We start from the raw sequence: 24,291 nt of genomic DNA, 5'->3' as shown, positions 1-24,291 counted from the left end.
TATAAAGTGACCTACATATGACAAGTGTTTCAAGGGAAATCACGAAAACCCAAACAAACACACACCACAACAAAACAAGCTGCCATTAAATAACATCTACAACTTATTATTGATTATTGTGTTTGGATTCGAGTAAAATCAAATATTTTTTAATTAATACATTAAGCACAAGCTTAACCAAAGTTATGCCTCTTGAAAAGACGTAAAAATGGCTGATGATGGAACTGTAGCGTAAGAATGCCTGAATATGCCTTTGATGTCTCAACCAAAAAAACATGAGCCATGCCTAAGTCACAAACACACAAAATATATAAGCAGCATGAAAAAGATTCTATACCTCCAGTGGAGGGGTCAGGCATGAAGGGGGGTCTGCTCTGATGTTTACAGACTCCCTGGTTTTATCAGAAGAGGGCAAGTCCATAGGACCGTCTCTTTCCTGCTCGCCGTCCCCTCCTCCAGTGGACTTCCAGGGTGAACCCCCAGAACTCGACCTGTCCATGCCCAGTGCCAGAGGGTTTAGCTGTGGTGACCTTGTGGCCATGTCTCCCCTGTCCATCTGGAGCTCCAAGTCTGTCTCAGGCTCTGCCCCTGCTTTGGCTTCCTTGTTGCTCTCCTCCAGGTGTTTCATCAGGACGGCAATGACAACGTTGACCAGGACAAACTGAGCAGTCAAAACAAAGGAGACGAAGTAGATGGGAGAGACCACAGTGTTGTAGCAGGTGCTGGTGTCATGGGCGCAGTCTCTTAATGTGTCCTGGAAGAAGCATCACAATAGTACATGAGCTATACTGCAATACTGCCAAATATATGATAGATATTGGAAAGTTCTGCAAAAAAATATGGATTACATCGAATAATGAAAGTTTGCTTGCAATATTTTCAGCCACGCTAGCAGCCTGGCTTTAGAGATGGCAATGGTGATCAGTAAGTCAGTCAGTCCTGAAATACTACAGCAGCTATTGCAAAGGATAACCATGACATTTTGTACAAACATCACTGATTTGTAGTCATGTGCAACAAGGGGGTTGGCTGTCCCCAGCGACTACATACCAGCACATCACCACCAAATCTGCTTTGTGTGCTCCTACTGGATATATGTGCATATATCAAAGAATGAACATGCAGTATGTATATGTATGTATTTAGGATCCCAAACTGCAGAGTTAGTTTCACCTTCATTATGCCATTCCAGTTGTCTCCAGTGGAAACTCTGAAGAGCAGCAGAAATGCCATCCCAAAGTTTTTGAACGTAGCATATCGGCCCAGACCCTCACATGGGTGGAGCTCATCACAAACTGTGGAGAAAAGGAGAAGAAGGGAGGGAATGAGGAGAAAATAATAGCCAGACTGTAAAAGTGAGACATAATTATAGAGAGACAAAGACTTTCATGGTTTTTCAGGTGTCACTACAAGTTTTTTTTATCACTCTGAAAGCTAGGAACCACAATTAGAGATCAATATGGTGTTTCAACAAAAATTTCTCAAACGGGATTAACATCAGATAGATTAAACCCACAGAGGGAAGAATTAAACACTTGGTGCATGCTTGTGCATGGCTTGAGTGGTATATGCGTCTGCATCTTTGTATGAGCTTTCTTTGATTTGCCTGACTGCATTAATGCACAGGGGATGTTTTCTTACTCAAGTCACCAAACAGCTCCACTCCCAGTGCTGCATAGATAAAGAAGAGAAGCATGAAGAGAAGACCCAGATTGCCCACCTGCAGGGAGAGAACAGGAAGAGAGAGGGATTAGTCAGAGGAGAGAAATTCCAGGCAAAATAAACCAATAACATGGACAACAAACAGCTCATTCCAGAGAGAAAATTAAAGAAAGGCTGAGAGAAAGCAGCAAGGGAAAAACATGCTATTGCAACTGACTTGCTGAACCTGTCCCCTGAATAGTGACTGCCCAGACTTAACTTAAAAACTATAATTAGGCAAGCACTGGATTTCACTGCACATTGAAGCCATGTGCACTCGGCTATTTCAGAAAACAAGATGATTAAGAAAAGAGCTACTCCATATATTGAGAGTTTGGATGTTTTATCCACTCCAAAACCAAAAAGCAAAACCAGATAAAAACAATATGTTTGTCTGCTCTAATGTAAGCTGCAAACATTATTATGTCTGACTAACTAGCTTACTACCTACAACAGTAACCATGCTTTACTTGGTTGCTCTGTCTGTTTACAGTGTCTCTGTGCTAGATGTTACCGTAGGAAAAGGAGAGAGAATTGCAGGTTCGCCCAGGTGTTGTATTTACAGCAATGCTGATGTGGATGTGAATACCGATTGTGCCATTTTCCATTGGTGACAAAAGCCCAATTTTAGCAGGTCCTAGCAGGTTTTTTTTTTACCAGTGGAAAAGGGCCTTTAGCTCATGGGCAAACACACAGCCCTGAAACAGAGGAATAATGTACCAAAAAAGAAATGCTTCTGGGATATTTAAGGGACAGCTTATGTGGGACGTTACAGGATATGAAAGATCTGTGGTTTTGGTGGATGTTATTTAACAGAGTTGAATGTGTACCTGAGGCAGGGCTTGCATAACAGTGTCCAGCAAAGCTCTCATCCCCACTGCCATCTTCAAGAGCTTCAATACTGTGGGGACACACACAGAAAATGATTGTCTATTACCAATACTAAGATTTCACCAATGGTTAGATTCAGTCTTACATAACAGAACCTGGACTTGTGCCATCATGTCTTCTGTGAAATGGAAAAGAACACCATATTTTCCTCACTTACAGTCTAATCCTACTCCATTAGTTTAGTCTCAGACTTCCTTGTATTGAACAATAGTAAGCTGCCACACAAGGTCTTATAGTTAAACTCTACACAGAGCCTTTAACTGGATGAATTTATCCACCTCACACTGATCATCTGACACAGTTTCCATTGTTTTAAATCCCGGTAAGTCAAGGCCTTTAGGACCATTTAACCTAACTTGTTATCATTTCTATTGGTCTATGAAGTTAGTGACATCACTAGCAAGCATAGCTCCATGCACCTTCATCCCAGTTAAGAGGTCTAATCAGCCAGAGTATTTGAAATACATAAAATTAGGGATGTAATGACAGCATGTCATGGGTTATGTTGTATATGTTTATTATATGTGCTTACTTGATGTTTCTATTTTAGAAAAATGGCTAAATATGAAAGTGATAGAGTATATCAGGCATGATATTTTCGGATTGTACATTCTGGAAAGTATGTGATAGTAATATGTCCTATGAAGTATTGTACAAAGTACTAACAATTTTAGACTGTCAGTCAGCTTAAATACAATAAAAGCTGTTAAAATTTAAATGTGAGAATTGTTAATAGGGAAGAAAAAAATCAGCTTTAAACAACAGAAATATTACAAAAGGGTTGTGAAATACTTAACAGTACTGGCGAGGAAAGTTAAAATACTTCTACACTCGAGCCAGTGTGTAAATGTAATCTGTCTAAATCACATCTACATACAGTCTGGATATGAGATGTGTGTTGATGCCAACTGGAAAAGTTGCCAGCTATTGCACCCTTCCAAATTCCAGTGCCAAACACACACATTACACACAAAAGCATGTGTATTTGACATTAATCAATAATTACTGTCTTGCTACTGCTTTTATTACACATTCAGTTATCAGACAAAACAGATGAGCTTCCCTCTGGCCTGTCTTTTTCCTCTTTCTCCCAGCTCTCCTCTTCTCTTTCCCTCTTTTCCTCCCCTCCAGTCCTTATCTTTTATTACCTGGCCGGTAATCAGCCCAAAGCACGTGCAAAGTTTAGTTTTAGTTTCTCTTCTCTTCCCTCTCTCCTCTCATTGAGTCCATCCAATTTCAGTTTCTAGCAGCTTAATTCAATATCACAATGAGTTTTGGCTCTCCCCCATCCTCAGCTATCTATCTTTCTGTCCTTTCTATATTTCTCTCTCTCTCTCTCTCTCTCTCTCCCTCTCTGTGTCTCTTTACTTCATCTACATGTTTGTCAACTAACTGTGTTTCTTAGTGCCATCTGGTCCGTTCACACCCTGCTCAAACCCTGCTGAGACATGCCATGCATGCACCGTGAATGAGACTGGAGTGTGTGTTTGTGTGACCGTGTGTGATGGGATGGGATGAATGAGAAGGAGGGAAGAAGGAGTGATGGGTTCATACCCCGTGCGATTCTCAACACTCTCATGATGCGGATGATAGTGGGGTTGATGGGCAGTGAAGCGTTGACCTCAATCTCCTCCAGAGTGATTCCCATGATAGACAGCAGTACGATGGCCAGATCCAGCTGATTCCACCTAAACACAGACACACACACACATCAGTCCCTCACTTAAACCTCAGATGAATGCAACTGGCTGCAGAAACTCATCCAAACAAATCATCGACATCATCCATTTCTCTTTAGTAACTCATCTCCTTCAGCTGAGAGGAGTGAACTTGAGTCACATGACTTGGTTGAGCTTGGGTCACCTGTACTTATAAAATTTTGTTAAAAACGTATTACTAATATTTTAACAGTCCAAAGCGCATGCACTAAATGAATGCATCAAATGCATTTAGGGTGTGTCCATATCCACTTTTGCTAGGTTTACGGGTTGGTCCATCGAACAATCTCTTTCCACTGTCTCATGATAGCAGGCCAACAATGTGCCTGACCAAACCATATATTTTAAACTGAACACCCCAATGGGCACTCATATAGTGTTTGCTAGTGCATTTGGTATTTAAACAATGTGGGCACTGAATGGGAACATGACAAATGAGGATGTCTGAAACTGGGAAAGACACTTGCGTTGCGCTTTGTTCTGTTTTGTGTAAGATAGGGCCCTATGACTGTGTGCCTCCATAAACAATTTCTTTATTACTGTAGTAGCCGTTTGCAAGATGTGTACTTTGATAAGTTAGTGTGAGTATGACTTTTTGGAACATAGTGAGCAGGTTGTAGGTGGTCATACTAATAAGATTTGTCTTTTTCCATTGTTTAAATACAGTGTGCAGCTATCCCTCTCTGAGTCCATTCCATAGTGTATCACTCACATTCTCATTGAGATACTCAAATTGTGTGCAGAAACACAAGAAATTAAATTTAAAATTCAATGAGATTCAGATTAGTCACAGGGGTCCTTGCCACAGTTGTTTTTGTACCTGTATGTGAGAGTGTATTGAGATAATATCAAACTGGTCTGCAGCCAAATGCAAAAAGGATAATGGTCTACCTAGGCAAAGAGAATGGACATCATGAACCCTTGGTGTGTTAGTGTGTGTATTTGTGTATATGTGATATGTGCTAGCATACATTTGTACTGTTGTGATTGTATTTGTAGTTTGGTTCACAACACGGAACTAGAGATTTCAAAGCCATTTAATCATCTAAGGCAGCATGTTTTATGGGTGTTTAACAAGGCCGTTTGTATTCATACAGGCCTCACTGAGAACCATTCACTAGAGCATGATGAAAAAGTTCACTTAATCTCTCTGAATGCTGCCTCTGATTTCCCACATGACTCAGTAGTTAAAGAATGGTATCTTTAACCACCAATTAATATCATGCCTACTAAAATATCAGAAGCCTAAACTAGGAAGTAAATGTTTATTTGGGATCTCTGTTTGACCTGGGTCAGAGACATTTAGAAAGGTCAGAACATCAATGTGGGAAGCAGTTATTTAACTGACTTGTCCTTGAAGAAGCGTCGGAAACCGAAGGCCACCAGCTTGAAGACGGACTCCAAAACAAAGATGAGGGTGAAGATGTAGTTACAGATTTTCAATGCCTCGTCCAACTCCTGGGGATGTCAGGGAAATTATGAACGCAGTATCCATCTTGACAAGACAGTAAACCCTGCATTATTCTGTAATTCTACAAGAATGATCTGTGGCTTTCGTCATCAGTCTTTTATTAAAATGTGATGAAACTGCACTGAAATGAAATAATAATATTTTTTCACATTTTAAAAGAAACACACTTTCAACATTGACTTATGGTAAATAGCTTGCTATGGTGCATATTTTTGTTTGGAAATATACAATTTACATTTCCTGCCATTACAGTCTGCAAAGACTGTAAATACCAAACATTTCATGTTCTAAACTTTGTCTTCTTTCTCCAGAATTAGCCTTTCCATTAATAGCTCACTCACATTGCCCTCCTCTTCTCCCTCCCTCATTCTCTATGAAAAGGACATTGAAATCAAAGTGTTTATGCATTTTTGCCTGTGGGAGAATTCACAGCGCCCATCTGCAAATAAAAACTGCAGAGAAATGTGGAGAGAACTGGTGGCCAGCAGGAATTTGTCCTCCTCACTAGTGGCAATTCATTGACTAACAGTTATTTCCAGTTTGTCACATATCTCTTACCTCCACCTGCTCTTTTACACCACACTAACCAAAGACTCTGTGCTGTACCTAAACAAATTCCATTCTACCAAACAACCTTGTTACTTAAAGACCTTCCACTGGTGGAAGTGGTGCACACCTATAAATACCTAGGTGTGCACCTCGACAGGAAACTGGACTGGTTCCTGAACTCGGATGCCATCTACCAGAGGGGACAGAGCCAGCTCTTTATCCTCAGGAAGCTGAGGTCCTTTGACATTTGCAGTGAAATGCTGCACATCATTCACTCTTTCATTACTCCCTGTATGATGAACGCTCAATAGTTTACTTAATAGTGAGCTGTAAATTAAGATTTTGGACACTCTCCCCAATTCCATTCCATTTCCACCTAACATCCCTCTCGTCTATCTTATTTGAAGACATCCGATTCTGTCAAACAACTTTCTGTTCTTTCAAGATCTGTTCTACCCGACAACCCTCCAATCTACCCAACAACATTCCACTCTTTTTACTTCTATTCTATCAAAGATCTTCTAATCAAAGATCTTCTATTCTAAAAACCTCTTATTTTTCTCATCAACCATCTGTTCCACCCAGCAACAGATGGTTCTACCCAACAACAGTCTACTCTACTCAAAGACCTTCTGTTCTTCCAAAAACCTTGCATTCTACTCAGAAACCTTCTATTTAACCCAAAGAACTTATACTCTTTATAATTGGAGCCCAGTGTTAGTTTATACAGGGCACTGAAATTGTGCATTTAAATTCTACTGGCAAAATATCAATTGCTTCTGGGATTCTTTGAGAGCAAAGGCTACATAACCAAATTCCAGCTGCATAATCATTTGCTACACATGTTCAATTCCTTGACATCTCTGACTTTTAATTTAGCCAACAACCTTGTGTTCTACCCCAAGAACCTTCTGTTGTACCCAGTAATCTTGTATTTTGCCCCAGTTTCATGCCCCAATTCTGTCTTATTTATGTATTCAACATCCAGCTGCCTCTTGCCTTACCCCATCTACCTTGCCTTACTACCTACTCATCTGATCTACAACTCTCTTTCCTCCTGCATCTCTTTGTCTTTTTTACCCTTTGGACTGTTGCTAAATAAAAATGAACAAATCTTTCATTCTTAATCTTTTGTTCTACCTCCACCTCAGGGTTTTGATCAAGCAGGTGGCCAACAATATGATAAAAGAAATGGAAGATAAATTCCAGCTGGCACAGCTGCCTGGTGGCATGAACATAATGGGCTATAAGCAGTATCCATACCAGACCTTGGTGTGGTTAACTAACCGTTTTACAGTTTGAAGCATTGTTTAAAATAATAGTAACACTACTACTAGTAATTATCAGTTTAGCATGTTTTTCTCTGTTTTCATGACTGTGTAATAATATCACATGTATTGTTTTGACCTCTTTTTTCACAGTTGCATTTCTTAGCAAGGTTCTACACTCTTATCTTACTTTAAGTTCTTTCTCTGTTGACCTGATTGCATTGCAACACAGGGTCAAAGTGTCTGACAAAGTATTCAAACAAATCACATCATTTCCATCACAACAAATGTAGATGTCACTAAGTCACTGTTTTATGATTGCAGTGAGGATAAGACAAACTCTAGAAATAACAGAAGTAAACAGTCAACTGGCCACTTCTCAATGACTGAACCCAAATGAAAAACTGGAGCATAATACACTAAGGCAGTTTAATGATCAGGTACAAACGCACTATGTCTTCTTTAGAGCCAAACAACAATGGCATAGACTTGAAGAAACTGAAATAACCTCCTCCAGGTAGAGAACATTCTCTTATTGGTTTGCAGGGGTGGGGGGTAATCATTTGGTGAGCCAATGTCATCACAGCACCCTTAAAGGAAGGAAGATGTTGCATGTGCTCCTGTATTTCATTTTGGGTTCAGTCATTCATTAGTGGCACATTGAACTGTCTGGATCCGGTCTCTGAGAGCACAGACCTCCATTAGTGGAGAGGATTTAGTGCAAGAGACTCCCTTTAAACTCTAGGAATCATTTGCAAGAATTATTCACATCCAGTCATTATTTGAAGCAAAGAGCCCATAATTTTCCCACCTTCCTCCCCGACATCTGACCTTGGGCTGCTGGTAGTGTTCCATGGACATAGTGATTACGTTGAGCCCTATGACGATGGTGATGAACAGGTCCAGGTAGTGGCTGGTGCACATCGTGTGGATGAGTCGACGGGTGGGGGAGTAATCAGAGAAGTAGGGCTTACTCTGAGCTTCTGTTGGAAGTTGAAGGTGGTGGTGGTGGGAGCGTTGGGGTGCGGGGTGGGGTGGGGGTGGGGGTGGGGTGGGGTGGGGTGGGGGGGGGTTAAAAAAGTAAGATAGAAGGTAATATACTGGGACTCTATACAATATACCTGCTGTATTGACGAGTGGAGCCAGCAAGAAGAGATAGTTAGTGAAACATGACATCACCTACCTGTGTTCTAACCACTCACTATGTTTGACTTTCAAGAATAAGAAATATATAAAGAGAGATGTGAAGAGATTGCATAAGGGCAAGGCAGATCACATAATGGACAGGGAGAAAGAAAGACTCCAGCCAAGCCCTCCTGTGGTCTGCAGTCATGATTAATCAAATCAAATCTCTTCTCCTCTGATCAACAATTATCTAAATTAACTCTCCCTGAATATGATGGAAGATAAACAGCATTGCTAAAAGTGTGTATATGTGAGATTTGGAGAAGGCAGCTCTCAGGGTATTTTGGTCAAGACATTTGGCCATCCCTGTCTCTCAGTCTCTCTGATTGTCATGTGACCAAGCCTTCCTGTATCTCTTTCGCCTCCCTGGATGGGCTGGGAGTTAGGTTGAAGAGGAGAGAGTAAATTTGGCCTTTCTATCACCTTAGCACTCCATCAGTGAAGGAGAGGCTCTAGATCACACGGAAAAGGCAATGACACACACTTGCACACACCCAAAAGGCAAGAATCCTTTGGGTGTTGTGAACACTTCTGAAGAACTCCCTGCCCAATTAGTCAAGGTGCACTTCTGTGGCTGCAGCTATGCTGGGCTGGCATGATTCCCATGCACACATGTGTGTATATGTGAGCACAGTTCATGGTGCCTAGTGGTTTCCCAACTGTATATATCTACATCTTTTGGGATTGGAATTTATCTCTTGAGAAAACTAGGTGCATTGTTACTATGAAATATGGAGCAGAGAATATTTTTAAAGGACCCTCTGATGTGTTTACTTTCACCAGCTGTATAGCATTTCATGTTTTTAAAACATGTTCGCTTTAAAAACATGAAATGTTATTAAAAGAAGTTTTTTTTGTCAATAACCAATATTGGCTGTCCTGTAGATTCATTTGATATGGATAACATTTTTTTCTGATTTTTGTGAAATAAAATCTGAAACTCAAGTCCAAATAGGTAAACCACCACAAATTCTAAGATAAAAGAAAAACATTCAGATAATGGCCCAGTCTCAAACAAGGCATAAACAAGTTAAAAGCTAGACAAAATACACTGAGGTGGTAGAAATGATCTGTACTATAATGGGTCACAAATTCAGTTTAATGTACATTTTCACGGTATGATTTCCAGCTACACAGCCAATATCGTGTCATACTCACCAATCTGATGGTACATGCTTTTATGCCTCTGCACTTGTAATAGCCGTGCCTGGTGGCATTATGTTTTCAAGTTGCCCATCTGTCTGTGCATCCATCCCATTCTTGTGAAGGGGATGTCTAGGAATGCTTTGAGGGAATTTGGTACAAATGTTCACTTGGAGTTAAGGATGAACTGATTATATTTTGGCTCTGCCTTCAGCACTTCAGGTTGAAGAGTTATTGAGGTTTGGCAGAGGCCAAGTTAATTATTCTAAATTTGTGCTCAGGGTCATCTTAATCTTGATTAATCTTAATTATTGATACTGACAACAGGGGAGATGAACCTGAATGTTGGTGGTGTCGGTTGAACCACAGGACAGCCAGTGTTGGAGTCTGACTGCTCTTTAACTCCTACGGAGATGTGCGTGCCAGGAAGTGAAAATAATGTGTGCTTGGTTGGGCTTTTCAAATAAATGTACTAAAACAAGTTGGCATCCTGTTTTCCTTTTTAGCACCTCGGGTCCTGGAATTGTCTCTGCACCAACAGTCCCTTCTATTATCAGCAGCTTTATATATATATATATACAGAAGCAGTTAGGCATAGCCCTTGTGGGATACAACAACTTGGTTAATTCACTGGGAGTTCCTGTTTATGTGATCATCCATCATCTTTGGATGAGCAAACATTATTTTTACTCAGGTACACGCCAAGCTAAGGCAGACAGATGCAGTCACACATTACAGCAGTCTATTTGTTTCACTTTCTCTTTTACACTCTCTCCTCCATTTAAATATGCCTCTATTTACATTCATATACAGTAAAATACATTCAAATTCAGTACCAAGATAATTTAATTAATATCATATAGCTGAAGAGAAAAGGGTAGATTGTTTCACAAAAACAGTTTTAAAAGTTAATTTGAGGAGTAAAGAAAAGCTGAAAGTTTAGGAAGTCAAATTATACACACTACCCCAACTCTCCTGCTCTCACTTCCACTGCTCCTCCACATAGAAAAGTGGAGAGCTGCTGTAAATGAGAAATGGAGTTCCCATCCTTCACTGATGTGGCAGGTGTAGCCTCTTCTGTCAGCTCTGACATTATTTTTAACAGGAACAAAAATAGGTGCAAAGGGATCATGAACTGCAAACCTCTCTGAACAGGTCATGATGCCTTCTCCAGCATCTCAATATCTCTGTATTTATTTAACACAAATACAGACCGGATACAAATACAGATCAGGACAATCATCTCGTGGGGACTTAGATCTCATTAAGTTTGTTGTATAACTGCTCTTCATGGAATTTCTAAAGGTTAGGTTTTGTTTTTTTCTAACCCAAATAGAATTAATTTAGGCTTGTGGTGACCCAACAAAGACAAGCTAGGCTGTCCATGTTGGGTTTCCACAAAACAGATCCTTACTTTGGATTGTTTTGATAGCAAATGTCCACTGGATCTAGCTCCACTGGATTCTGGCTCTGGTGAGGCTGCTGGAGATGATCCACTGCCATTCTTACTGGTGTAGTAATGTAACATTTTTTTCTGATTTTTGTGAAATAAAATCTGAAACTCAAAAGTCCAAATAGGTAAACCACCACAAATTCTAAGATAAAAGAAAAGCATTCAGATAATGGCCCAGTCTCAAACAAGGCATAAACAAGTTAAAAGCCAGATAAAATACACTGAGGTGGTAGAAATGATCTGTACTATAATGGGTCACAAATTCAACTTAATGTACATTTTCACGGTATGATTTCCAGCTACACAGCCAATATCGTGTCATACTCAGGGCAGCCTCAAAATGCTGCAATATGCCTAGTTCATGGATACACAGTGTTTACAACTTGAAATTCATTTATTGTTCCATTGATGTTTGCATGTACGGTGGCTTTTGGTGGTCAAACAACTATCTACATGCTTTTGACGGATGCAAAAATTTTGAAAATCAAACCTTTTCCAAAAACTTAAATGACGGACAAAAGTTTTGGAGTCAGTATGTAAATGTAATTGACACATTTAAACAGGCCACAATTTCGTACTAAAGAACTTGGACTAGGTGTATAAAACCATAGCATTATTGGAACACATAGCAGCCATATCCAGTGGACATTAAAATTTTGTTTTCTGAATGACTTCACTGACTGTAAAGAGATCTAAAACCCCTGCTGAAAATCTGCCTACGTAAGGAATTCCCTGTCCAAAAACAACCCCATGACATTATTCCTCTTTTTGCCTTTCAGTGCAATCACCTTTCCCTTCATGAATGCCTGCCACACCTTTGTGCATGATGGATTTAAGGGCTGAGGATTTGGCCTAGGAGTTGCTTTTGGACACAGCCACACTCAAAAACATAATCCATACATTTCCGAAGCGTCTTTATTGGGAAATACAGACATAGTAAGGGTCCTTAGCTTGAGGGACTGATAAGTAAAAACACCACAGCACAGCACTATCGTTATACTTTGACCGTGTGGGTGAGTGCAGGTTGGGTTGGATTGGATATGCTGAGTATGGGTCTGGAACACAGTGGACCTACAGCTTTCCAAAATGTGGTAATCAAGTGAAGGTGTCTAAAGCAGGTTGTGAAGTGGAAAAGATTGTGCCAGCTACTCCGATGAAAACGTGGCCTGATCATAAATCAAACAACATGAGACACTTTTACTCATTTGTGCAATGGCTGCTGTCTTGCTGGCTCTCATATGAATATGTCCAAAGGCTTTTTGGGTGTGGTAGTTCCATCAGAGATTTACAGATAATTGGAATATTGGGATATAAAATGTGGGTTGGGTGAAGGTAATGGATGAAATTTAGGGACAAAAGGAAACTTAAAGTTTGAATTCTGGATAAAAGATGGTTGTGAAAGAAAGAGCAAGGCAAGGGCTGTAAAAGCAGCAACAGTGCACTTTAAAGGTAAAACTGTGAATGGAAATGAGTAAAATTTCAATGAGAAACATTTATATTTTCACATTACTGAAGCAGCAATTTGGTTGAATGTGCTGGCTGCTTTTATGCTCCTGTCCTTCATGGTGAATGGCTCGGTAGCAAACCTCAAGACTCAGTGTCTGCCAGGAAAAATGTGTCAGCCTTCAATGTCAAGGACTGGATGTCCAATTTTGAAATCTGGCAAACACTGAGTCCAAAAAAACAACTATCAACACAAACAGTTACTGTAAAACAATCAAGAAAAGATTTCACAGGAATTCCTGAATGCCCAGCTACCTTGCTTAAATATCAAAGTGAGAGAGAAAGAAACACAAAGAGGAGAATAAAAAACAGAGAAACAATACAGAAAGAGAATGAATCAAACTGGGAAATAACAGATGAGCAGTAGAGCAACCTGAGAAGTCCAGAAGAAAAAAAGGTGAAGAAAAAAGAAAACATGACATCATTCAAAATGAAAGCGCATGATAACACACACTCTGTTTGACACACACACACACACACACACACACACACACACACACACACACACACACAGTGCTGGTTCATGTGGTAGACTGACACACCTCTTTCTGAGTCATACTTGAGCAGGACGGACCGATTGAAATGGGGGACTGAATGGTCAGGGCAAGCAATTGGACAGCATGAGTGGAGGGCGGAGTAACAGGGATAACAGTAATGACGAGGTGCAGACTGATGGGACGCTTTTTAACTGGACAGTGACACAGTAATCTTTCTCTCTTTGTTAAAACCATTCACCATACTGCAAATAAAGTAGCTATAATCAATCTTGATGACTGATTCATGCTGTTCAGTACAACATCCACCGATTTTCTTTAAGCCTTGACAGTCAGAAAGGAGTACATATTGAACTACTGAGTACACAGGACTGAGGACAACCTCAGAAAAAGAACATTAATTTGCAGGTATTCCTGTGCTACTACTATTCCTGTATACTGCTAATTTATGTGAAAATTGTTGCAGAGGAAGGTAACAGAACAAGAGAAATGACATAGTCAACAACAAAGACTATTAAGTCTGCAGAGAGAAATGTACGGAGACTGAAGCTGGATGAACTGTATTAATGGATCTCATTGACAGTATACACAATTTACACTACCTTTTGCCTCTTCATTGTCCACTATTTTACAAACTTAAATATCTCAGCACTTATTGGCTGTATTATATCATTATAATGAATATTCTGATTCCCTGAATTTTTTCTCTAGTGCCTTGACATTTTTCAGTGGAATGTCTCAAGAATTCGATGAATTGATATACATTGTGCTGCAAGGATGAATCCGAATGACTGTGGTGGTCCCCTGACTTTTTATCTAGTGCTACCAGCAGGTCAAGATTTTCAATTATTTAGTCAAATATCTCAACATTTACTGGATGAATTTATTCACATTCATGGTCCTCAAATGTTGAATCCAAATGACTTGATTTTTTTTGTCCTAATTCCAGTTATAAAAATGAAACTAATCAAATTTTACCCCTTTATCTGCTTATTTTCAACAGCAACTGGCCCAGATTGAAACAAATTTGATCCAACTTGCTCTGATCAGTTCTAATGCCAAAATGAAACTAGATCAGCTCAGTAACTGTAATGTGTGTCATGTTCTGCACACATGTGTTGTGTGTCATGTTCAATCACATGCAGAGCTCATCAGCTCATTTGCCTTTGTACTGTATGTCTGTCCCTGGATATACCACATATGCACACTCACACTAAGGTTCAGATGCAGCTTTTAGTTTTGGACCACAGTGTTGAGAACCTCTCTGCTTAGGAGAACTAAAGAAAAAAATTCACCTCATGTCTCTTTAATCATTACAGTGAAACAGGCAGCAGTACAGTATAAGACTCTACTCCATGCTGCTTTCTTCTTGACATTTCTGTAGATGAAATATTCATTTAGAAAGTTTCCAATATAAAATATTTATGGTGAGTGTTGTTGGTGCAGCTTTTCTTGCCACAAATTACTTATAGCTTTTCAGTCAAACTAAGCAATTATTGTTTGTTCATTCACAGCAGTCAAAGCATTTACCTTCTATGGAAATAAATTAGCTTTATTACTCATTAGTTTTGCTTCTCTACCTTATAAACAATTCATCTGTTTTCATTGTCACATATTCAGCACATCATTAGTCATTGATGCCTCCAGACTGATGGATGAACTAATATATTTAATTTTTCCAGAAGGCAATTGAGCGTCATTAGGTAGTTCAGTGGATGACGTAACATTAATACATCGAGTGGTTGAGTACAATTTTAGCTGGTGGGCAGAAAGTAGGGTATCCAACGTCAGGAAACCTAGACACACACCCCCTGGCACACCCTGAAGCAGTTGTAGATAAATAGCATCCTGATGCTGCTAACCCCTATAAATAATAAAAGATTCATCACATTTAACACTTTATTTAACACTGCTACCTACACTTTGTGGCATCAAGCTTTACACCCTTGAGCTCTAACTCTGAGACTTCTTGCCAAGGTGTGCACTCACTGTCTCTCACTCTTTTTCTGTTACCCTCACTTCCCCCCTCTATATTCCTCTTCCCAGTGAGAGGATTTCCACTTACCCATACTATGCTCTCACCATCTCCCTAAAACACTGGTGTTATTACTTGCATTTTCTACAATTGTGGAATTGAAGAAAAGAGGCGCAATGTGAAACTTCTGTTAGATTCATCTCTGTTAGCTCTGACCTAGAAAGAGCTAGGGACTGGCACTGGCTGGTTTGTGTGTCTCCTTGTGTGTGTGCATACAAGCTAATAGATGAAAAAAAGCTTTAACTAGAATGTTCGGCTGCTTTGCACATACCCATGTTTCCGTTTTTGGATGGCACTGTGTATGTGAGGGGATGATTCTATTAACAATAGACCACCAACAGGTGGAAAGAGTGTCAAAATATTTGTGGCCAAAACTAACAAAATGATTCAATTCAAAGGTGACATTCTTGAAATTCATGACGGTTTATATTTAACACAGACAAACTACATATTGGAAGTCACAAAAATAAGGAGCATGATGTGACATATTTTGTAAATATTAAGATGACAAATACAGTAGCCCTCCTTTGTATTCAGTGTTGTGAGGGGTATACATTATTTAGTCCATGCACTTGTGCCTCTTGATAAGAAGTTTGGGGTGAGATGTGATGACAGTGTTATGTTGAGTTAAAATCATGTGGGGGCTGACCCAGTCAGAACTGCTTGGGCTACAGTGTTGATCTGTTCAGCCTGTCTGGGAAGTTGAGGGCCATCTGTTTATGTGGCAGAGTCACAATTCTTTCAGACTGACATATCGAAGGAACACTCGTATAGCAAAACACACACACAAATGCAAACTGACAACCAGCAATTCAAACTTATATCTTAAGCACACAAAGGAACATATAACACGCTCAGCATATACTCATATTCACAGCAAAGGAAAATAGAAAATATAAATAAGTTCTCCCAACCGGTGACATACTTTGAGGCTATCACCTGTGTTGTGTTGGTTGCTTTCTCAGTTCTTAGCTATCCTCGTGTTTTCTGTTTGCTAATACCATAAAACTTAAATTGATTGCCCAAGCTTTTATTTGCTTCAGTCACTGAATGAGCCTACATGTGGGACAGGCATCTACATGGGACAGGCTTTTAATTCCATGTGAACAAAACTTGTGCTCAGAAAAGATGGGAAATACTACCAAATTGATTAATTAAACCAGAATGAATACTCTAATGAATGTACTGTAATGAATGTACAGTTAATGTATTACTTGTATAAAAATTACCAGGCTATCAAATAAAATATTATGATTCATTCATTTGCTCTAGCTCTGAGAGACAGCACATCTAGGCCAACTGCATGCACAGAGAGAGAGAGAAAGAGAGAGAATGAGAGAACCACATCAAAATACTGGTAGCCTACCTTAGAAAGGGTGAAAGCCGAAGGTTAAGTTATTTAAAACTTAATTTGCATGAGCTAATTTGATAACTGACAGTTATCACAGTAATCATATGACATTTCATGTCGTACCTTTTTCTCTTTTTCTGCCATGGTTTTTGAACCTGAGCATTATTGACTCTTGCGACAATATATCCAGGAGTCTAATTGAGACCTGCTTTTATTGGACAAAATGTGCACCCACACCAGGCCAGTAAAAGATCCTGCCATTTAATTGGTACTCGACTTCTAATTTAAGTTTTACAGTACTTTCATTATTCTCTCTTCTCTTTTCTCCTTTCTTTCTTTACAACCCCTCTCTGTCATGGTCGTAAACAGCACAGCAACAAGTAAGTCAAAACCTATTATGTAGCTGGACTGCCTGTGGTCAAATATAACTGCAACGTTGTGTGACAAAACCAAACACATAAATGAAAAGACTGAACTGTGATTTCAGATGTATTCACTTGTAAAATGATGACTCAGAGAGAAGGCATCTTTCTTTTTTTCGAGTTTTTTTTTAGGCTTTTGCCTTTATTACAGTCATAATGAGAGAGATGGGAAAATTGGAGAGAGAGCGAGAGAGAAAAAGAGGATGTCATGCAGCAAAGAGCTACAGGCTGGACTCGAACCCAGGCTGCTAGGGCAAAGACTAATCTCAAATGGCATGCAATTGCCAGGTGAGCTTTAAGGGGAACTGCCCCAAGTCTTTCTTATTTTGTCTCTTTCTTATTTTGTCTCTGACACATCTCCCAGCCTCTGCCTGGGATCCACAATAGTTTAGCCTTTATTTAGTTCCAACTCCAGAAGGTACCACCCTTTTATTAGAGGCAGGTCTTTATTTCTAACTCCCTCAGTTTTATATGTATGATTGGTTATAGTGGTTAGTGCAAAGCCTTGTTACTGATAACTTCCGACTCTTCTTCAATCTCTCTCTGCTTGGTGTGTCTTATTTTTAGTTATTCCTTTACCTCCTTTAGTAATAATGATACATGTAATGAAAGTAGTTTTTTGCCGTAATGGAGGCGAGGCTCTGTGTATTGGAGGCACTCCTCTGCTTCCCTGCAGTTCCCTGAGCAGCCAGGTAACCAGAGCAGCTCATTAGACTGTGGCTCGGCACTCCACTGACCAGTGGTGGAAATACCATCACTCAGTTTGTCAACCAGTCAGTCAGGGACTGGCTCTGCTGTTGTGGCCCAGGCAAAATTCATTAATCAGTGCCTCTATTCTTATATTTAGTTATCATTAAATAACTAATGAATAAATAACTCTAATTCAGTAATGTAAACTTTACACAACTAAGCACCTTTTATCCAATGTTAAGGCCAACAGCTACAAACATACAGTCATCATAGTTCATATAAGATGTAACACCCTCACAGCTAATACTTTAACCTCACAATTATTGCATAATAAATGCATTTTAAATACAGATTACAGAGTGTAGACCCACTATTGTGTCAATGTTAGACTCATTAATGCAGTGCATGCTTGACTGTAAAGACCATACAAAGTTCCATCTTTTAGCTTAAACTCAAATCCATGACCCAAAAATTGAACTTATAGAAGCAAAACTGTTTACTTAAAAAAAATCAGGATTTGGAACACAAAATCAAACCAAAAAGATCAAGCAGAGGTATCACAGACAATAAGCTAGAGCAAGCTTAAGGATAGAACTTTGTATGGTCTTTACAGTAAAGCCTGCACTGCATAAATGAGTCTAACATTGACACACAACACTCTGTAATCTGTATTTAAAATGCATTTATTATGCAATAATTGTGATCAAGCTTGTTGTTTTTGATACCTCTGCTTGATCTTTTTGATTTGATTTTGTGTTCCGAATCCTGATTTTTTTCAAATCCAAAAAGATCAAGCAGAGGTATCAAAAACAATAAGCTTGCTATAACTTATTGTTTTTGATACCTCTGCTTGATCTTTTTGGTTTGATTTTGTGTTCCGAATCCTGACTTTTTAAGTAACAGAGGACCCAGGTTCGTGGATCCATGATGTTACTGGCTGACACCCACTCCCCTCACTCCTTTGACAGTAAGATGAGAGATGATATATGCTACTTTAGCTTGATCAGTTGGGAAGGTCTGTTTGTTTTGGAGAGAAGGACACCTCTGCAGATAATTTGGCTGCCAGTAAAAATCTCCTGAACGTCTGAACAGTAAAGGTTAGCGGCAATCTCAGCTCCCAACCCTTCCATGATGTTGAGTGTCTGCCATTTAGCGTCTGCAAATCTGACTGACTGACTTCAAAAGATTTGGTTAGAGAAAACTCTTTGTTTTTGGTGATCTTTTAAATGAGACATGTAGAATAAAGAGGTTCTGAGGAAATATCACACTTTTAAGCATAAATTTGGTTATATTTTCGGTTGAAAAATCAGATTATTTCTTCTGTTTTTACCGCATCTGGGTATGATAAATTGTGCATTTTTGGCAATTCTTTAAGAGAAAACATGTTTTTTAAGCCCGCCTGTGAGATTTGGTTTTCAGGGGGTTAAATGTGCAGCTGCTTTATTCAGTGTTTTGACCAGTTATAAACACTGGTCTCTTTGTTTTGGAGAAAAGGAGACCTCTGCGGATAATTCAGCTGACACTGATGGACACTGAAGAAATCCAAACTGGAAAAAGCTTATGGAAATAGTGGTGAAGACAACTACAATGATCCTTACGCCGCCTGTTGTTATTGTTTTGACTGAGAGACCCCTAGCAACAGAAGTTACATACTGTGTGTTTAGGAATGATGTCTGCTTGACTTATGGACTGTAAATTTTGAATTTGGTCATTACGGTCAGAATATTTAATTTTGCCCAAAGAACAGAGAATGAATTGGCAGCTTATTTACATAATTTTACTTTAGAAAATAAAAATTGGGTTTAAGCTTGTCCAATGTAAGGAAGTAAAATTTTTCTCAAACTCATATTGTTTGTTCATTTTTCATTTTATAGACTAAAACAATAATTTATTAATAATAAAACCCATAATAACAGTTATGAGCTGCTCCACTAAAGGCACAACAATCATGGGTTTACATTACCATTATGGTGTTATCTATTCTCATAAATGAGACACTGAAGAGTTACTCCTGTTGCAAGACTTATATAGTTTTGTGAGTAACTGACTAACAACTTTTACTACTATGGTCACACATAGCAACCCACAGCCTTGTTGGAATTGTGTAGAAATATTATTACCATGACGTGGTGTGTTTGTATGAGAAATATTCAGAGTCTTTATGTCTTTTGAAGAACATCCAGGTCCAGTCACAGGTCTCATTAAGCCTTAAAACAGTGGTTGGCATTATTTTCATTATTTGATTGATTATTTTGTGTGATTTAAAAAAATATTACTTATTAATTTACAATATTGGACTGACAGTCCCACATTTAGTTATAACTGTCAAATAGAAGAAAACTTATACTTTTATCCATGTTGAGAGTGAATGACAGACACAAACAGTCTGCAGAAACAGGCTGCACTCTAGTCAGTGCACAGCACTTGGTGCTAAAATACATGTCCATCATGGCAGCGACAGCTACCCACAGAATTACTTCCGCTTTAGAAATTTTGCCTACAAATTAAAAGTTTTTTTTGCAGTAATATTTTATTTCAAGCTATTGTGAACTATTATTCTGAAAAGTTCTGACGGGAAGTTCCAATGGTTCTGTGGCTTGCTTGACAGACCTCTGAAACAGCAGACATGAAATGTGTGTGATATGAAAAAAAACTGTTCAGGTTGATCAGATAATAAGCTAGTCAATATAAGCAAGCAGCAAATTCATACTGTATCTTGTGCTGTACTGTATGGTTGTTATGTTTTGAAATCATGACCATGCCCATTTAGGAGACAGAAAGTGTATATCATTTCATACCATTGGCAAGCCTGTAATGCTTATCTTCAGAGTATCATTGGGAGCAGCAAGCAAAAGAAACACAACTTCTTGTCAAGACTATAACAATAAAATCAGAGCAGAAACAGAATGCTGATCATGATTAAGGTTGTGAACTGCAATTCTACCCAAGAAGATATGGTCTTTTTGCCCGATTCCCCACTCCTTTATGTGACTGTATGCCACAGCACCACACACGTAAACAGTAACTGAAGTAAATTTAGTAAATCCCAATTACATTTTTATCAATTTCTTAAACTAGCCCTTGATTATATTCTGGTCTGCCATCTAATGGATTAGAAAAAAACTGTCCCAAGTCCAAACTTACTTGCCAATCCCCTTCCTTATTAAAAGCTTATGAAGCTTTACTGAGATCCCTCATTTGTAAGTTGTTTTGGATAACAGGTTTTTCCTTTTAAAGCTTTGTTAATGATGATTTTTAGCCCTACAATGTTGGTCTGTTGGTCATTTAACCATTGGATGGATTGCCATGAAATCTGGTTCAGACAGTCATGAACCACAGAGGATGAAGCCTACTGACTATGGTAATCCTCTGACTTTTACTCTCCCGACCAAACTGTACCAAATTGTACCATAAGTTACAACTCGCATTGCAAGAAAGTCAATGTGGTAAATGTCAGCTTGTTAGGAATGTCATAGTGAGCATGCCAGCATGCTGACCTTAGACTTGTAAAAGAAAACAAACAGCTCTAGGGTGATTATATGTGTTTCTAATCTGTGCACATGTACAGTTACATAATTACAATTAAATCCAACATTTTATTGAGTGTATGTGTACATATGCGTAATTTTACTACCTCTCACCTCCACCCTTATGTATCTCTTCACGTCCTCCTACCGTCTTCAGTCAAAATCCTAATGTGCCTACTCTATCATCTCCTCTCTTTATTCCTCTTCTCCTTCTACAACCAGCGGCACCAGTGCAATGCAAGATGAAGAAAGAGTCCACATGCCCACACACAAACACTTTATTCTGTCAGTGCTGATCAACCTAAAAAAATATACCACATTGCATGGATGCTGTATTTTATGTGTGAGTTTTGTGTTCTTGGCACTTCTGTAAGTACCTTCGGGTGAAAATATCAAAATACTGCAAGCCCTCGGGTCCTGAGGCAAAATGCCTCATAGGAGCAACTAAGGGGTGTAGGGGTGCTGCTACCCTGTCAGACAGTCATCCAGACCAAAATGAGAAGGGATTTGGGGATGAAAGCTGCTCCTGCATATTTTACAACCTGTTCTGCAACCATCTGCTGCCTGACACACATATGCACAAACACATGCACACACACACACACACACACACACACACACACACACACACACACACGAAAACAATCTAGCACAGTCAAGTCTACCTTCAAGGAATGTGCCCCTTAAAAACACATTGCACCTGGTAGTATATGTGCAAACAAAGACATAACCACAAGCATACACACACACACATTTCCATAATACAGAGTTATTGAAAGGGTCATCATTATGTAACACATAACACACCTCTCAGCAGCTCGCATCTAGAATATCTTTACCAGACTGCCTGCCTAGTTGTACCAGCAAAACAGCCAGAGTGGTGAGATGAGCTCTGAGATGACCATTATGCCCAAAAAGCACTAACTGCTGTTAAAAAACCTGCCATGGTCTTGCTAAATAACAGCTTGCATTGCTGTAACCTTTGTACACAGTATGCTGCAGAAAATCAGCCAGTAGGTTGAGATAAATTAATGCATTTTGCAAGAGCCTTTATTTAATCATGGTGTCTTCTGATCCACTTCTAATTCACTAGGAATACGCTGATTTTCACCAAAGAAACTATTTAAACCATCTCTGTAAGAGGACAAGCCATTTGAAACCTGAGCTGTGAAGAATGGAGCTGGAAAAACAAGATACTCTGTTAACAGAGTTTGTTGCAGTTTAATTTACTGTGATTACATTTACATATCTTGGCACTGGATTTTTTACATTAAGTTTTTAAGGCACAGAGATTCAATGGGAAAATAACAGAAGGTTCCTGACCGAATTTCCCTCGAAATGCCCTTCAGGGGAACTCAGTGACCTTTAATAAAGGACATTATTAGAGGATGTTAGCAACATTAAGAAACTGTTCATGCAAGTTGCCAAACCTTGTAGAACTAGTCAAACTCTCCCAACTTCTCTAGATTTGATCTAGAGGAACAGCAATGAACTGAAATTACAAAGCACAATAAACGAGAGAAAGATCATGTTAGTCAAGTTTAAGTAATAATTCAGAACTTGAATCTTATAATAAGAGCTTTGGCCCTCATTTCTATTGGTAATCATGACATTGTACTCAAAAGGTAAAAGGTTAAGATCTGGGAATGCAGTGACATTGCTAAAAAGAGCTTCCATAGGAAAGAATCACTGGAAACTGATGTTGATGATGATCAGAAGAGTTAGCCAAATGTATTTTGAAGAGAAAACAAAGAAATATAGCAAAGGTCTTTCACAATGATTCAAGTTTGATGCTTACAACCTACTTGTCAGCACACACAGTTTCCCTGTGCATTATTACCAACGTTTCAAATGCACTCATTAGACTTGAGGGATGGCAATGTCAGTCTGTCAGTTGGTCAGTCCAGCACTTTGGTCTGGACTTCAATATCTCAACAACTACCGGATGAATTGTCATTCAAATTTGTCCTAAGGATAAATGATCGTGATTTTTGTGATCCTCTCACTTTTCATAATATTGACATTTGTAGAAATATCTCAATATATACTGGATTACTTTCCTCATCAGGTTAAAATTCCAACATACTAACATATTACTTTTTGTTCATGACAAAATACTTGGAAAAACCGCTTGGGAAGAAGTCTCAGACTTTTGGACCCCACTGTATATATGGGCAATTTTCACCCCCACCCTATTACATTACCCCCGTGAACCCCTGTAATATTAATACTGTATAAATGGAGCTTGAACCTGCTTTTTAGCCACACTACCAGTATGGCTCTAAGAGTGGCAATCTCAGGTCTGTTGGTTGGTTGCTCTGTCTAGCACTTGGGTTTACACTGAAACATTTCGTACAGATATTAAAGATTCTAACAGCATGAATCCCCCTGACTTTAGTGATTCCCTGACTTTTCATCTAAAGCCACTGGCAGATTGACAAAATTAAGCCCAACTTTATGTTGAGCTTTGAACTAAATTTAGTTCAAAGCTCTGGTGTACAATACAGTTGTAGTCTTGCTAAAACCAGTCTAATAATCTCAGTTCTCATACATTTTGCCCTACATATTCTTTTGGTCTGTACACAAAGAATTATAATAGGATTACAGTTCCCTTGCTTTATGAGGAGAATATGCTCTGGAATCCTTTACCTGAAAGCAAGTACAACATTTGTTGTCCCTCAGTACCTTTCCCTGTCTCACCCCATCCCCATCTCAGTTTCTCTGCCAACACAACTAAACCAAAGTCTTATCTTGTGGTGGTGGCGCAACGGTGCAGTGCTGTGGATAGTGGATGGATCGCAGACGGTGTGAAAGTGCTGTGAAAGACAAAACCACGACAGAGAAAACAGGTAACAGCATGTCCAGTGGACTGAGTGCTAATGGGAGAGAG

At 39.1% G+C, this 24,291-nt stretch overlaps 1 protein-coding gene across 1 annotated transcript in view; it reads right to left on the bottom strand.

Annotated features, from left to right (window-relative positions):
• cacna1g (calcium channel, voltage-dependent, T type, alpha 1G subunit) overlaps nt 1-24,291 on the bottom strand; it is a 264,447-nt gene that overhangs the window by 12,769 nt on the left and 227,387 nt on the right. Inside the window, exons 27-33 of the mRNA XM_071461978.1 lie at nt 8,430-8,581; nt 5,659-5,768; nt 4,147-4,280; nt 2,532-2,602; nt 1,642-1,720; nt 1,174-1,295; nt 338-754 (exon numbers count right to left, since the gene is read on the bottom strand). Of these exons, the coding sequence (XP_071318079.1) occupies nt 338-754; nt 1,174-1,295; nt 1,642-1,720; nt 2,532-2,602; nt 4,147-4,280; nt 5,659-5,768; nt 8,430-8,581 (1,085 nt within the window). The remainder of the gene's footprint in view (nt 1-337; nt 755-1,173; nt 1,296-1,641; nt 1,721-2,531; nt 2,603-4,146; nt 4,281-5,658; nt 5,769-8,429; nt 8,582-24,291) is intronic.

The sequence above is a fragment of the Trachinotus anak genome, unplaced genomic scaffold, assembly GCF_046630095.1.
Source record: "Trachinotus anak isolate AG129_WGS33_773 ecotype Australia unplaced genomic scaffold, CSIRO_AGI_Tana_v1 ptg000025l, whole genome shotgun sequence".
In the NCBI taxonomy this organism is placed as follows: Eukaryota; Metazoa; Chordata; class Actinopteri; order Carangiformes; family Carangidae; genus Trachinotus; species Trachinotus anak.
This window is presented reverse-complemented; position numbering and strand designations above follow the sequence as displayed.